The sequence below is a fragment of the Aegilops tauschii genome, chromosome 7 (genome assembly GCF_002575655.3).
Source record: "Aegilops tauschii subsp. strangulata cultivar AL8/78 chromosome 7, Aet v6.0, whole genome shotgun sequence".
NCBI lineage: Eukaryota > Viridiplantae > Streptophyta > Magnoliopsida > Poales > Poaceae > Aegilops > Aegilops tauschii.
The window spans coordinates 10,045,318-10,060,638 of record NC_053041.3 but is presented as its reverse complement, the minus strand read 5'-3'; the positions used below and the strand labels follow the sequence as shown (position 1 = coordinate 10,060,638).

Here is a 15,321-nt window from a genome sequence, read left to right as displayed (position 1 = left end):
CTTGAAATTATTATAAGGGATCATCTTACTTACTACCGTCGTTCTAAGTAAATAAGATGTAAACATGATAAACATCACATGCAAATCATAAAGTGACGTGATATGGCCAATATCATCCTGCGCCTTTGATCTCCATCTTCGAGGCGCGGCATGATCACCTTCGTCACCGGCATGACACCATGATCTCCATCATCATGATCTCCATCATTGTGTCTTCATGAAGTTGTCACGCCAACGATTACTTCTACTTCTATGGCTAACGCGCTTAGCAATGAAGTAAAGTAATTTACATGGCGTTATTCAATGACACGCAGGTCATACAAAAAATAAAGACAACTCCTATGGCTCCTGCCAGTTGTCATACTCATCGACATGCAAGTCGTGATTCCTATTACAAGAATATGATCAATCTCATACATCACATATATCATTCATCACATCTTCTGGCCATATCACATCACATAGCACATGCTGCAAAAACAAGTTAGACGTCCTCTAATTGTTGTTGCAAGTTTTTACGTGGCTTGTATCGGTTTCTAGCAAGAACGTTTCTTACCTACGTAAAACCACAACGTGATATGCCAATTTCTATTTACCCTTCATAAGGACCCTTTTCGTCGAATCCGTTCCGACTAAAGTGGGAGAGACAGACACCCGCTAGCCACCTTATGCAACTAGTGCATGTCAGTCGGTGGAACCTGCCTCACGTAAGCGTACGTGTAAGGTCGGTCCGGGCCGCTTCATCCCACAATGCCGCCGAAACAAGATAAGACTAGTAGCGACAAGAAGAATTGCCAACATCTACGCCCACAACTGCTTTGTGTTCTACTCGTGCATAGAAACTATGCATAGACCTAGCTCATGATGCCACTGTTGGGGAACGTAGCAGAAATTCAAAATTTTCTACGCATCACCAAGATCAATCTATGGAGTAATCTAGCAACGAGGGGAAGGGGAGTGCATCTACATACCATTGTAGATCGCGATGCGGAAGCGTTGCAAGAACGCGGATGAGGGAGTCGTACTCGTAGCGATTCAGATCGCGGTTGATTCCGATCTGAGCACCGAAGAACGGTGCCTCCGCGTTCAACACACGTGCAGCCCGGTGACGTCTCCCACGCCTTGATCCAGCAAGGAGAGAGGGAGAGGTTGGGGAAGACTCCGTCCAGCAGCAGCACGACGGCGTGGTGGTGATGGAGGAGCGTGGCAATCCTGCAGGGCTTCGCCAAGCACCGCGGGAGAGGAGGAAGAAGAGGGGTAGGGCTGCGCTATGAAGGAGACTTTCTCGTGTGTTTGGCAGCCCCAAAACCTCAAGTATATATAGGGGAGCGGGAGGGGCTGCAACCCCATCTAGGGTTCCCCCCCAAGGGGTGCGGCCAGCCCTAGATGGGGCTTGGGGGGTGGCCAAGGGGGGAAGAGAGGGGGGCGCCCCACTAGATGGGCCTTAGGCCCATCTAAGCCTAGGGTTTCCCCCTTCCCCCCCTTCCTGCGCCCTGGGCCTCTTGTGGGGGGCGCACCAGCCCACCTGGGGCTGGTCCCCTCCCACACTTGGCCCACGCAGCCCTCTGGGGCCGGTGGCCCCACCTGGTGGACCCCCGGGACCCTCCCGGTGGTCCCGGCACATTACCGATAGCACCCGAAACTTTTTCGGTGACCAAAACAGGACTTCCCATATATAAATCTTTACCTCCGGACCATTCCGGAACTCCTCGTGACGTCCGGGATCTCATCCGAGACTCCGAACAACATTCGGTAACCATGTACATACTTTCCCTATAACCCTAGCGTCATCGAACCTTAAGTGTGTAGACCCTACGGGTTCGGGAACCATGCAGACATGACCGAGACGTTCTCCGGCCAATAACCAACAGCGGGATCTGGATACCCATGTTGGCTCCCACATGTTCCACAATGATCTCATCGGATGAACCACGATGTCGGGGATTCAATCAATCCCGTATTCAATTCCCTTTGTCTATCGGTATGTTACTTGCCCGAGATTCGATCGTCGGTATCCCGATACCTTGTTCAATCTCGTTACCGGCAAGTCTCTTTACTCGTTCCGTAACTCACATCATCCTGTGATCAACTCCTTGGTCACATTGTGCACATTATGATGATGTCCTACCGAGTGGGCCCAGAGATACCTCTCCGTTTACACGGAGTGACAAATCCCAGTCTCGATTCGTGCCAACCCAACAGACACTTTCGGAGATACCTGTAGTGCACCTTTATAGCCACCCAGTTACGTTGTGACGTTTGGTACACCCAAAGCATTCCTACGGTATCCGGGAGTTGCACAATCTCATGGTCTAAGGAAATGATACTTGACATTAGAAAAGCTCTGAGCAAACGAACTACACGATCTTGTGCTAGGCTTAGGATTGGGTCTTGTCCATCACATCATTCTCCTAATGATGTGATCCCGTTATCAACGACATCCAATGTCCATGGTTAGGAAACCGTAACCATCTATGGATCAACGAGCTAGTCAACTAGAGGCTTACTAGGGACATGGTGTTGTCTATGTATCCACACATGTATCTGAGTTTCCTATCAATACAATTCTAGCATGGATAATAAACGATTATCATGAACAAGGAAATATAATAATAACCTATTTATTATTGCCTCTAGGGCATATTTCCAACAATATCTTGGGTATGGCATCGTTGCGAGGTACTTACAAGGGGAGAATTGAAGATATGTTGTTGGGGTGGAGTGATGTGGCATTGAACGGGTGACACTATCGCAATGTCTCGAGTGGATGGCGACTGTGCCGTCTCATGATGCTTAGCCTACATACAATCGCCGACATAAGGTTGCCACAAATTGAAGATGTTTGTATCATAGAATACGTAGGTCCTTAATATATACAATCGGTGCGAGATACTTACAGGGGGAGAAAATTTGAAGACATGTTGTCGGGGTGGCCGTGAGATCGCACGGGCTTCTAACATATGTCCTTCCAAACGGATCTTCTCCAGCATGGCCTTATAATCCATGTCCGACCGCTCCTGTAGTAGCTTGCTGTCCATATCCAAACGTGCCTGCAACACATAGGCATCCATCCTGACTCGCTCTGTCTGTATAATACTGTCCACAAGCTTCCGGTCCTTCTGCAACGTTTGATGCATTTCCTTGTAGCCAAGGAAAAACTTTTTTTCCATGTCCTCACAGTCCCGCTTATACTTTTCTTCAATCTCAAGACGCATCTTCGCCATCTTATGGGAAAACTCCTCACGCTCCTCCTTTATCATCCTGTCCACGTATGAACGTTCTTTTTTGAGTTTCTTATCTACCTCAGTGCGATCCTTTTGCACCTTCAAGTCGATCTCCCGGCGCGCTTCATGCAAAGACTTGTCGTACTCCGCACGGTTGTTATGCGCCTCTGAGACCATGGTCCCTACAACAACACATATACCCATAGTATGAAAATTGTATCCACAACCTCATCCAACTAATTCCTAACAATACCACCGAGAAAATATATTCATAACCAGTTCATACGAACAACTACTACAAACTATCAATCAAAAAGCTCTTGCATGACATCCTGTACTCCAATTACACCAAAACTACTCAACTATGGCAAAGGCTATATTTTCTAATCTCTTCGGAAATGACTTCTTGGTCGAATCAATGGAAAAAATAATCAGCACTGCAATCGAAGATGGGAGGAGCCGTGGAGGAGACCTTTTTAATCCGGCGTCGGCGTAGTCGCTTGAGAAGCGATGGCGCGATCCCGGCGATGGCTATGTGAGGAGAAACAAGGTAGATGGGGGTGGTTAGGATAGGGTTGATATGCGGTAGAATGGGAAGGTATATATCCGTGATTGTAGGGTTAATTAGTTATTTTGAAGTAATGCGCTTCGATGCAAGTTTTTTTTTTAACGAGCACGATCTTTTGGGGGCTTCCAAAACATGTGCACTGACCGCGGGTCCAACCACATATCACAGAAGCCCGAGCCATCGCCGTGCCCGTGCCAACCCGCGGCCCACCATTGCCTCCCTTTCCCTTGCCCCACCAAATTGTTATTCTTCTCCGGCGACGAAGCCTGCCATTGCCGGCGGACGGTGAGAGACGAGAGATGTCCATGTCCAGTTCGGCTTCTCCGTCATCATGGCCGCGGTATGGTTCACTACCGATGACCAGATGCCCCGACTGCCCACGCATCGCGCCACTGAAGCGTTTGACAACCATATCGGAGAAGAATGGAAACCATGGGCGGGAATTTGTGAAATGCGAGAGCAAACCAGAAGCGGGGAAGGTTAAATCTATGTTCTGTTGTGTCTTTTTGCTATGAATTCTGACCCAGATTTATTTATATTTCCTCGGAATTGGTATTTAGGGTTTCCCTTCCCTTTTTCAGAAGCTGAAAACATGCAAGCATTTTGAGTGGCTGGATGAATACGTTGAGAGGCTTCAAACGGATGGCTTAATTGATTTGAGGCACGGGGCAACCCTAGAGGTAGATCTGCCATCGGCGGTGGATAATAAGGGCTATGCCAATGTTCCTCCGATGGTGGCGGATGCGGAACTCAAGGTGGAATTGAAGAAGATCAACAAGAACTTAAGGCAGTTGATCGATCTGAAGAAGCACGCAAATCTGATGGCCGCGGGATTTTATTTTTCAATAATTGTTGTGGGATTTGTTTACTTGTTGATCATCAGTCGTTAGTAGTTGTTAACAAATTATTTCAGTCAGCTTCTGTATAAGCAATGTCATGTGTGCTTAATGCCTTGTATGACCAGACCAAGGAAAAGCTCATTTGAAATCTATTGGAAAGGACAAATAAAATTGAAAACGGATTTCTTGTTTCCAAAAAAAAAATTGTAACTTATTGTTCTCTAAAAAAGGAAGAGCAATAAATTCCTTCCAAGAATTTCCAGAAATAATTGTCAACCCATTTTCGTTGTTAATTACGTGATATGTTTGGCGCAATTAGTGGCTAACTGGTTTTTTTTGAGGAATAGTGCCTACTTGGTTTGATACATGCCAAACGTTACGTTCAGATTAGTTGCATTATTTCGTTCATTTTTTACCCAAAAAATCTATACAAAGTGTTAATTGGACAATGTGAACAATGTGGCACGAAGGTTGTCGGCCGAGCCAGTGGATGGACCGGATCGATGGTACCGGATGGAATCCATTGTAAACCATTATTTTGCCCGACATGGAAACCATTATGCATGAATTCTCTATGGGGTCATGGGATGCCATGAAGAAAGTTTGGGATCATTAGTACATGTACACGCAAGTACGATCTCTGACACGCGCATTTCCGGTCCCTGTACATGTACATGTAAACCAACCCAACATTGATCCGGTTCAGTGGATGGATGCATGCTCTATGTGGCACGAAGTATGTCGGTCGAGCCAGTCGACGGACCAGACGATGCTACCGGAGGGATTCCATTGTAGACCAACGCTCGACCTATGTCCGGTGTGTGTGATAGGTCCACTGTAAGACAAACATAGTTCTGTCAACCGTAAAATCATAAACACTGATAACCCTAACCGCCCCCCCCCCCCCCCCCACTAAACCGTAAAAACATTCAAAATTTTGCCCCACATGGAAACCATTATGCATGCATTCTCGATGGGGTCATGGGATGCCATGAAGAAAGTTTGGGATTATACACGCACGTACGATCTCTGACACGCGCAATTCCGGCCTAGCATGTCAACACCCCGAAAGCACTAGCTGGGTTCCTCACCTGTATGAAACCAACCCAACATCGATCCGTTCCAGTGGATGGATGCATGCTCTATGTGGCACGAAGTTTGTCGGCCGAGCCAGTCAACGGACCGGATCGATGCTACCGGAGGGAATCCATTGTAGACCAACGCTCCACCAATGTCCGGTGTGTGTGCTACGTCCACTGTAAGACAAACATAGTTCCGTCGACCCTAAAACCCTTAAACCCTAAACCCTGATAACCCTAACCCCTCCCCACTAAACCGTAAAAACATTCAAAAAATTTCCCCACATGGAAACCATTATGCATGCATTCTCTATGTGGTCATGGGATGCCATTAAGAAAGTCTGGGATCATTAGTACATGTACACGCAAGTACGATCTCTGACACGCGCATTTCTAGGCTTGCATGTCAACACTAAACCCTAAACCCTGATAACCCTACCCCCCCCACTAAACCCTAAACCCTGAACCCTGATAACCCTAACCGCCCCCCCCCCACTAAACCCCAAACCCTGAACCCCTAAACCCCTAAACCCTAATAACCCTAAACCCCTAAACGAGTTGACAAGATTTTCTTATTTTTTTATATCATTTATCCAAATCTCACATAACTCACGCGGCCCACCCCTCCCTAAATCCCGCGATTACAGCTCCGCATTCTAACCACCCGGGCCGTCCGCACCTCCCACGACCGCTGCAAGATCAGATCGGAGACGCCGGTCGCCCACGGAATACAGGAGTCGGCGGCCACCACTCGCCGCCCACCGCCAACGTGATCTGAGGGGTCGGACGTCAGTGTTCTTCTCGCCGCCTCCTCCTCGCGTGAACGCGCCGTTTTTCCTTTGCGCCGTCGACCACGCTATACCGGCACTTATAGTTTGCGACGCACTAACCGCCGCCATCTACTCGGCGGCACCGTCTCCGAGAGAAGGTATTACCTGATCGTAACTCTTTATAATCGTTGTCGGCCGCTCCTTTAGTAGTTGAACCCTCATAGGTTTTGCACCCAAATAGGTTCTGTGCTTAAACCCATAAGTGGATCATATGTTAAATGACCTAGTTAATTTTGTTAAAATTAATTCGCTGCTAATTTTGTTATACATTTTCCAATTTTGTTCAGATTAATTGAGCCAGATTTTATCATTGCATATGAGCCAGCAATGTCAGTTTCAAATACAAACCTTAATAATGGAGAAAAGCCCATCTCCGAAATTACCGATGCGGTAAGTAATTGACTGTTTGTGTACAATCGTTGCGTACACATAATTCATGTGTACTCAGTATAATTTAATGGCATGTAACAGGAACTCGCCGAAAAGCATGGTCATATGAAGTTAGTATGCTCACAGACAAGGTTCGGAAAAACCATGAAACTGTTGTCACCAGACCACAAAAAGTACATCATATCAGAAACCAGTCTTGGCGGTCTAACCCAGATGCATGAAGTGACTCTACGGCGCATAATGTTGGTTAGACTAGCCAAGAGCATAGATATGGACACCCAATCCATTACCATCGGAAAAACGCCAATTCCTATAACAAAAGAGGACGTGCAGTGTATATTTGGCATTCCGATAGAAGGGGAGGATATAGAGCCACATCTGGAAATGCAAACCGACACAGAATTGTTTACCGCCTATGCAAACAATGGGCAAATTTTGATTTCTGACCTTGAAACGGTGATCCGAGCTTCCAAAGCCCCAGACGGCGATTTCCTGAGACGGTTCATTCTGTACGCAATTGCTACTGTTCTAGCACCAACAGCACAACATTATGTGGACTCGAAATTTCTCAACCTTGTTACAGATCTTCAAAACCTTCGGAAATTTAACTGGGGATGTTTCACACTTAATCACTTCTTCAAGTCCGTTCACAAGTTTAGAAATCGAGATCACGTAAATCTACAAGGAAATCTAATTCTGCTCCAGGTTAGTGCTAGATCACTACTTAATGTCCTTTAATTATTGTTCTGTTGCATATCTGTATGGTGATGAACTAATTTATTGTGTAGTATTGGTACTGGGAGCACGTGCGTAGTGGCCGATTGATGTATGCTTCTAGACCCCCTCCATTGATCGCACGATGGGACGAAATGATGGCTACTTTAAGAAGCGATGCTTACGAGAAAGGAGGTCTTCATAACGGGCTGGTACCTATCTACAATTGAACTTTCTATATCCGATTTTTTATTTGGTACTAATGGTTCATTATATTTTATAAAAAAAGGTTGTCATGGAAATTTGTGCTCCTCAACGACCGTCTGAGAATTCTAATAATTTTCCAAGAAAAAATGATGAACATGTGCATCAACATGATTCGTATCGAGCACCATCACAAGGACAGCAATTTAGTAGCCAGCAAGTATGTACTCCAAAGACTATTTGTTTTTGCAATATCACAAATAGGTGTCATGGAACCTCATTCATTTAGCTATTGTTATCAACGGGGTTTTATTTTGTTTACACAGATTGACATGGTAGTTGAAGCCATGAATGCACGCTTAGCTGATCATGAAAAGAAGGTAGGCAGGAAGTTAATGGAAATTGAGCACAGATTTGATGTCAAATACCAGACGCTAGGTGAAGACTTGATCGACATGAAGACTAAAACTGGCACTAATCCTAGGGTGTCGAAGGCCGAGGACGAAATTAAAGACTTAAGGAGGGAACTACATGTATGTCATACTGTGCATTTTGTATTTTGTATGAATATGTTCCTTCATGTTCATTATTGTTTGCATTGTTACAGGAATTAAAATACGAATTTACAAGCAACCGACAATCAGTGTCACAGAAAGGAGGCGTGCAGGTGATCTTTATGGCCCAACACGTTAATATCTAAAAGTAAAAAAACTAATGATGAACTACCTTTGTTCATTGTAGGATCAAGTCAATGTGTGCAATTCATCCCTGACAGGAACTCCTAGGGCTAGCCAATTCACGGCAGGGACTTCGACTACACCAAGTGCAAGACATGTGACGGAAAACAATGAGAAACCACAATTAACTCCGATGAAGCCTGTCTTTGGTAATGATTACAAGTTCACGGATGAGGACATAGAGACAGCGGTTTACATCCGCAGAACATACGACCCTGTTGAAATAGCTAGAATCGGAGACATTACCCTCACAGCAGAAAAACTGAAGCGAAATTTGGACGACAAATACATTTATGGTGATGTAAGCCCATTATACTCTAGTCTACATCATTACTGCAACAACTTTCTTATTATTGTATGATTGAAAATTTGGCAGGTTATTATGGCATATGCTTGCATTAGCCAAATTGAGAATGATACTGCCTCAATCATATCCCCTCAAGAAACCGAAAAGCTGTTACAAATGAAGGGGGTGGTTCCTGTTGGACGTGCAGCCTCATGGTTAGCTCGTGTAGCAGAAAAAATTGTAGGGCGCCGAAAGGTACATGTTTTCCTCACTTTCATAGTTTATGTACACACTGTACACGACAAATTTCGGTTCTCAACCCAACCCAAATTTTACTGCAGGTGCATGTCCCACTGAATGTACACCAAAACCATTGGATGCTAATGATGTTTAATTTTGACAAAAAAGAAATTCAGACTCTGAACTCCATGAATTATCATTGCGAGAAGACCAAGGAAGATTCTCTTGTAAGTGTTCTCTTGCTGCCTCTTTTGATCCGCATGGCACATGAGCTCCCAAAGTACAGTAACCCTATGTATAACTCGTCGTACCCTAGGTGGACTCGATTCAGTTCTGCATCGACGAAGCTGTCAAGAATGGGTTGATATCACCAGCTAAGAACATCAATTTTGCCGAATGGACCAAAAAACGCTATGAGAACATAGCACAACAGACCGATGGGTACGCATGGCCTCATAAATTATTATTTTCCTACACGAATAAGATTACTGATCTTTAACTAAACATCGCAGGACATCCTGTGCGGTTTGGACACTGCAGTACATGTTGTCATGGAACAGGGATGAAATGACCGATATTTTGAACCAGGTAATTGAATGCCTAATTTACATTTGTACTTTGTTTAGCTTGAAAGTTATGCTGACGTAAGTGTCGGTTATCAAATATAGGCAAGGATAGATATTTTCAGGTGGAAAATATGTACAGCCTTACTGCATTCAAATTGCAACGCGCTTCGTCTCGAATCATATAAGTTCCCCATAACGGTTAGTGCTACATCAAGAATATATCATTTATTTCATAAGTCTCATGATTAGAACTAACGCAGCACTCTCTCGTATACAGAAGGAGGTGTACGATGCCCAGCAAGCAGTTCTACCTGATGGTTCAGAAGACGACGTACAATTAGTCAACAATCCTGATGGTTCCAACGAACCCGACACATCCAACTCCCAGAAGGATACCGATGCACCCAACTCCCCCAAAAGTGGTGCACCCAACTCCCCAAAAAGGAAGAGAGCACGTGGACGCCCGAGAAAGCTAGTCGATCCCGAGGAAGCAGCAAAAACAAAGAGTCTTAAAGAACTGAAACTTAAATTTGACAGCAAGACCATAGCCAACCAAGTGTCTTCGTTACCATCACGGTCACGCAGAGAGCATAAACCAGCACCAGCTTTATTGAGCCCATTCAAACACAAATAGGTAGCATCAATTGATCATCAATTGATACATGCTCATGCTCATGCTCTACTTTTAGCATCATTTCATACACGTTTAGTTCTTATCAGAAAGTGGAAATAGGTACTTTTGGCAATCATGAGCATCCTCTACTTATTAGAAAGGGGAGTTCCTTATAGAAATAAACCAGGCTTTTCTTAAGCACAGGTGCTTATTTGTACAGGGTAGACGCATAACTAGGCGTCTCTCCTGTAGAAATAGGCACCGGTGCTTCAGAAAAACCCTATTTATTTTTCTAAGCACCACCCTAAGCATCTAGCATTGTACAAGGCTTAACATGCATCACCAAAATAGTATTAACAACTTGGAACACTAAACCAGAGTAGCAGCAAACTCTTAAGATAAACGACATGAAGACCACCTCACAGCATAGGTTCAGACACACCATAGGACATCAGTTTTAGAGTCGAACAACAAAGAAACATAGATAACATAAGAGGACACGGCGGTCCTGGGGCAGCAGCAGCAGTCTAGCAGCACATCACTTCTCTCCCTTCTTCAATGGAGGTTGTAGGGCTCATTGACTTTGACAATCTCGAGGAAGCGTGCGTAGGCCGCATGTTTAGCCAGAGTACTGGCTGTATGCTTCATAACATGTCCATTGCCAGTGCTGATGGCATGCTGGATCATGCCATCTATGCCACCACCGATCACCTTGCAACAGAAAGGGCACCCAATCTTGCCAAAGAAACGCTACTTGATCTTGCCAGCAATCAGATGCCTCAGGGTGTAGCGGCTCTTGCTGTGCCTGCTGTCCATGCCGTAGTCCACGTCGTCGTCATCCTCCTGTGAATTAGTGAATTAGTACACATAGAAGAACTCAGCTAATCTATTATGGTACATTGCCTTAATTACAATGTTTTCAAAGTACACATGTGTAACATGGCAACTATCTATTTGCTAGAAATAAGGCGTATGTGCACATACATAATTGAGCCAAAGAAATTGACATGCATAAATATGGACGGTGGAATAGTTGCATTTATAGATTAGTGCACAAGTAGTACATAATTAACACATGAAAGACTTCATGAACTGGCTTGGTTTAATGATATTTGATACTTGTTACAGGTGTAATTCTGATTGGAATCAGAAAAATGGCTTCATTATACTCCTCCATGTTTCCCACAAGGGGGGTTTGTTCTATCTACTGGAATGAAGAAACCATTATTCTTTCTGACAGCGGCAATACTGCTTCTCCAACATTGTTAGACCCTGATAAGTTTCAGAAGGAAATTGGTAAAGGAGCTATGGGGTGTCTCACTGCTCATATTGATGAGAGATGTGGCTGTGATCATCTAGATAATATACTGGGGAAAATTGGCTACATGAAATGTTTTGATTTTTTGGTATCCAGTGGATATGTAGTGTCAGCCCATAATTATTAAAGGAGCAATCACTTCCTTTGCAAAATGGAAATCTGTACAGAATTTGCAAATGGATCATCTATGAACATGTGTGCAAACTGATCATCTATGAACATGTGTGCAAATTAATTCATCTACATAAACTAAAATGAATCAGGAACTGCAGCATTTTGTCACTGTCCTGGGGAAGCCAATGGAGAATCCTGCCATATATCCATTGTTTAACCCACTTTTTTCATTAATGTATCCCTGCCATGAACATTTTCTTGTATTTGGGTTCATTACCCCACTTCTTTCATTAATGTATCCCTTGTGAAACTTATGCTCATCTAGTTAACAAGACAAACCCCAATGCCATGAGAAAAACAGAGTATCTGCTGGAATCAGAATGTGAATCAGATTTAAAATTCCACATCCAACATGAAGATCTATGCTACATCCCTACAATCCTACATACTTACAACTAGCACGCCCAAATGAATTTGATGCTCATCTAGTTAACAAGAAAAACCTCAATGCCATGAAAAAACCCAGAGTATCTGCTGGAATCAGATTTAAAAATCCAGATCCAACATGAAGATCTATGCTAAATCCCTACAATCCTACATATGTACAACTAGCACGCCCAAGTGAAATTGATGCTCATCTAGTTAACAAGGAAAACCCCAATGTCATGAAAAAAACAGAGCAAAAAACAGAGTACTACCTCAGATAGCTCGTCGATGGCATCCTCGTCGAAGTCGGTGCCCTTCCTGTAATCTACGTCGAACTCCTTTATGGCGTTCTCCTCGTAGAGCTCTTCGATTTCGTCATGCACCTTGCGCTTAAGCCTTCTCATCTCCTCCTCCTCCAGATCTTCCCCGACCTTGTGCTCGCCGACAGGTGCCTCGACGGCTGCGATGGCAGCGGGAGCAGGCACAACGGTCGCTGCACCGCCAGCTTTCACCGCTACGGCGGACTCAGCCGCTCCACCCACGGCAGCAGACTGCTCTGCTCCGATGGTTGCCTCCGGCTCGTCCGCCGCATCTTCACGCCCGCGTTTCATCGTCGGTCGAAGATAGGAGGAGGGAGGCGTAGGAAGGGAGGAGGGTGGTGAGGAAGGAGGAGAGGGTGGTGAGGTGGTGAGGAAGGAAGAGAGGGTGGTTAGGTTCGGGAGAGGACGAGGGTTTTCTACCCGATTTGGGGAAGAAATGCACTGCTCCTGCCTCTTGGAGTTACCGAGAAGCCGCGGGTGCCGATTTGACTTGACACACCCACCCGGCCATCCCCATTCCACGTGGGGACGTGGCGGTCGTGCACGCGGTCGTGCACCTCTTGCGGTTTGCCATCAATTGCTATCGGTCTCACAAGTGGGTCCCCTTGTCATCCACACAACCGCGCCACCACATGTACCACATTTTTCTTTCTCCCCGTCTCGACCACTCCACATCTTTCTTTCTCCCCTTCTCGACCAGCGCCGCCGCCGCCGCCATCTCCCGACGACCCCTCTCTTCGCTGCCGGTGCGCGGCCGCCGCCAACTCCGGCAAGTACGTGAGATCTCCCCTCTTCTTCCCTTCCCCAACCGCGTCTCCCTACAGAGGCGGATCTGAGCCGATTGGCTGTTGCCGGCCGGAGCTCGTCGGCTCTCTCGAGCTTTGACGCCATGTCAGATCTAGATTCATGACGTGCCCTCGCATATGGCTTTGTCCACGGTTTGAACCTTTGGATTCAATCCAAAAGTTGAAAACGGTTTGGACTGGGTTGGATGACGAGCATGTATAGTTCGGTTTGGTCTAGATTCTAAATGAAAATATCTGGATTGGTTTGGTTTTGATGTGTGCCGTGGATTGGACTGGTTTTAGTTTGGATGCCGAACTATTCCCAGGTTTAGATGAGACGGGCATTGCCATTGTCATTGGCATTGCTTTATTACGTAGATGATAGTAAATAGATTGATTGGCCATTGCCAGTATAGGTTATCACTATGATTTATTATATGTATGATCTTTGTATTGTACTATGTACAATTCAACTTAGAGTTCAACATGTTCTGTGTAGAATGGAGGAAGCACCATGTGGACGCTGCAACTCACGGTGCCGGACCAGCCTTTCTACTGCCACGCTGTTCGGCATCTACTTCCAGCCTTCTTTTGTTGTTGCAGCGGTAACAATTTATATGAACCTTCTGACAGTACATTCTTTTTTTTGCTATTTCCACTAATGTATTGTGTCTGTTATTTGTTTTTATCTTACACAGATCGTACCATGCAATGTGAGATTGGCATTCAATGAGCTCATCGGAGACACCGTGACCTTCGACGCTCTTGGGGGCCCATACACTATGCAGGTCGAGAAGGGGCGAAAGATAACCCAGATAGGAGGAGATGATTGGGATCGTTTCATCGCCCGCATGCGTCTTAGTGGGGGTGAATTGATCAGCTTCTCCTTCAGAAGAGATAGGCCCAGGATTTCTGTTATCTATCTAAATTTGATTCCGGATAATGAGGATGAAGTTCATGAGGAGGAAGATGGTGCTGATTCAGATGATGACGATTCAGATGATGATGAGAACCCACTTGTTGAATACCTGTATGCCCAAGGACTCAGACTGGGCGACGAGGAAATCGGCAACCTCTGGGACATACTTCCGCTACGTGAAGACTACCTAGGGAAGCCATTCGTGACCCGCCTCACAAGGACGAATGTTAAACGGCATATCATGGTATGTTACTTAGTGTGGTAATTACATGATATGCATGCTTAGTTAGTGTAGTAGTTCATATGATATGCATGTTGTAGTACTGTGATGAGAGGCCTAGTTTAGAATTCATTTAGTGAAGAATTTTATGACATGCATGTAGTGTAGTAATATGCGATGATATGCTTAGTGTACGCAGTAATCTAATGATATGCCTAATTACTGTAGTAATTTGATGCTTGGCGTATAGTGTAGTGATGTGATGATATATATGCTCAGTGTTGAATCCAATGATATATGTGTCTTGAAGTGTATGCTTTGTTGATAATTGCATGTGACATGATCATATATCATGTCAACTGTTTTCAGAAATTACCTAAGAGGTTACTTGATAGCTGTGGCATCGACCCGGACGAAGAAGGCATGGCTGCTGGACTACGCCTTACCAGAACGGGCTCCATCACCAGCCATGCCTATGCAGTGGACACGAACGGTCGCACTGTCTTGAGCAGGGCAGGGTGGAAGAAGTTCCTTCGTGCCAAGAATCTTCGGGTAGGACAGGCCATCCTACTCACTGTTGCGAACACCCGTCGCCATGACTTGAGGATGATGATCACCATCCACCTCATTTAGAACTGGGGTGGGCCATGTATCAATGTGAAATGAACTTGTTATGTTAGCTCTTGTTTGCGAGTACTTGTCGTGTATTACCGTACCTATATCTACTCATATCTAGGTACTATTGCTTGTGATGGATTGCAACTATTATTAACTGGTAACTAATGCTCTACTAGCTATGATTATTCCACTGTGTGATGTTTTATAGGCTGTAGTGTGACATGGTAACCGTTATATATGGTAGAGGCTGGTCTCTAAGACCTTGTACAATGCAAGGTGCTTAGGGATGTGCTTAGAAAAATAAAGCGGTT

At 45.1% G+C, this 15,321-nt stretch overlaps 1 protein-coding gene across 1 annotated transcript; it reads left to right on the top strand.

Moving 5' to 3' along the window:
* Nucleotides 1–13,074: 13,074 nt before the first annotated feature.
* On the top strand, nt 13,075–15,025 carry LOC123494661 (uncharacterized). The gene is made up of 4 exons (XM_045230633.2): nt 13,075–13,241; nt 13,753–13,858; nt 13,952–14,416; nt 14,762–15,025. Exons 2-4 carry the CDS (start codon nt 13,754–13,756, stop codon nt 15,023–15,025), a joined length of 834 nt encoding a protein of 277 aa, XP_045086568.2. The 5' UTR covers nt 13,075–13,241; nt 13,753.
* Nucleotides 15,026–15,321: the final 296 nt, after the last annotated feature.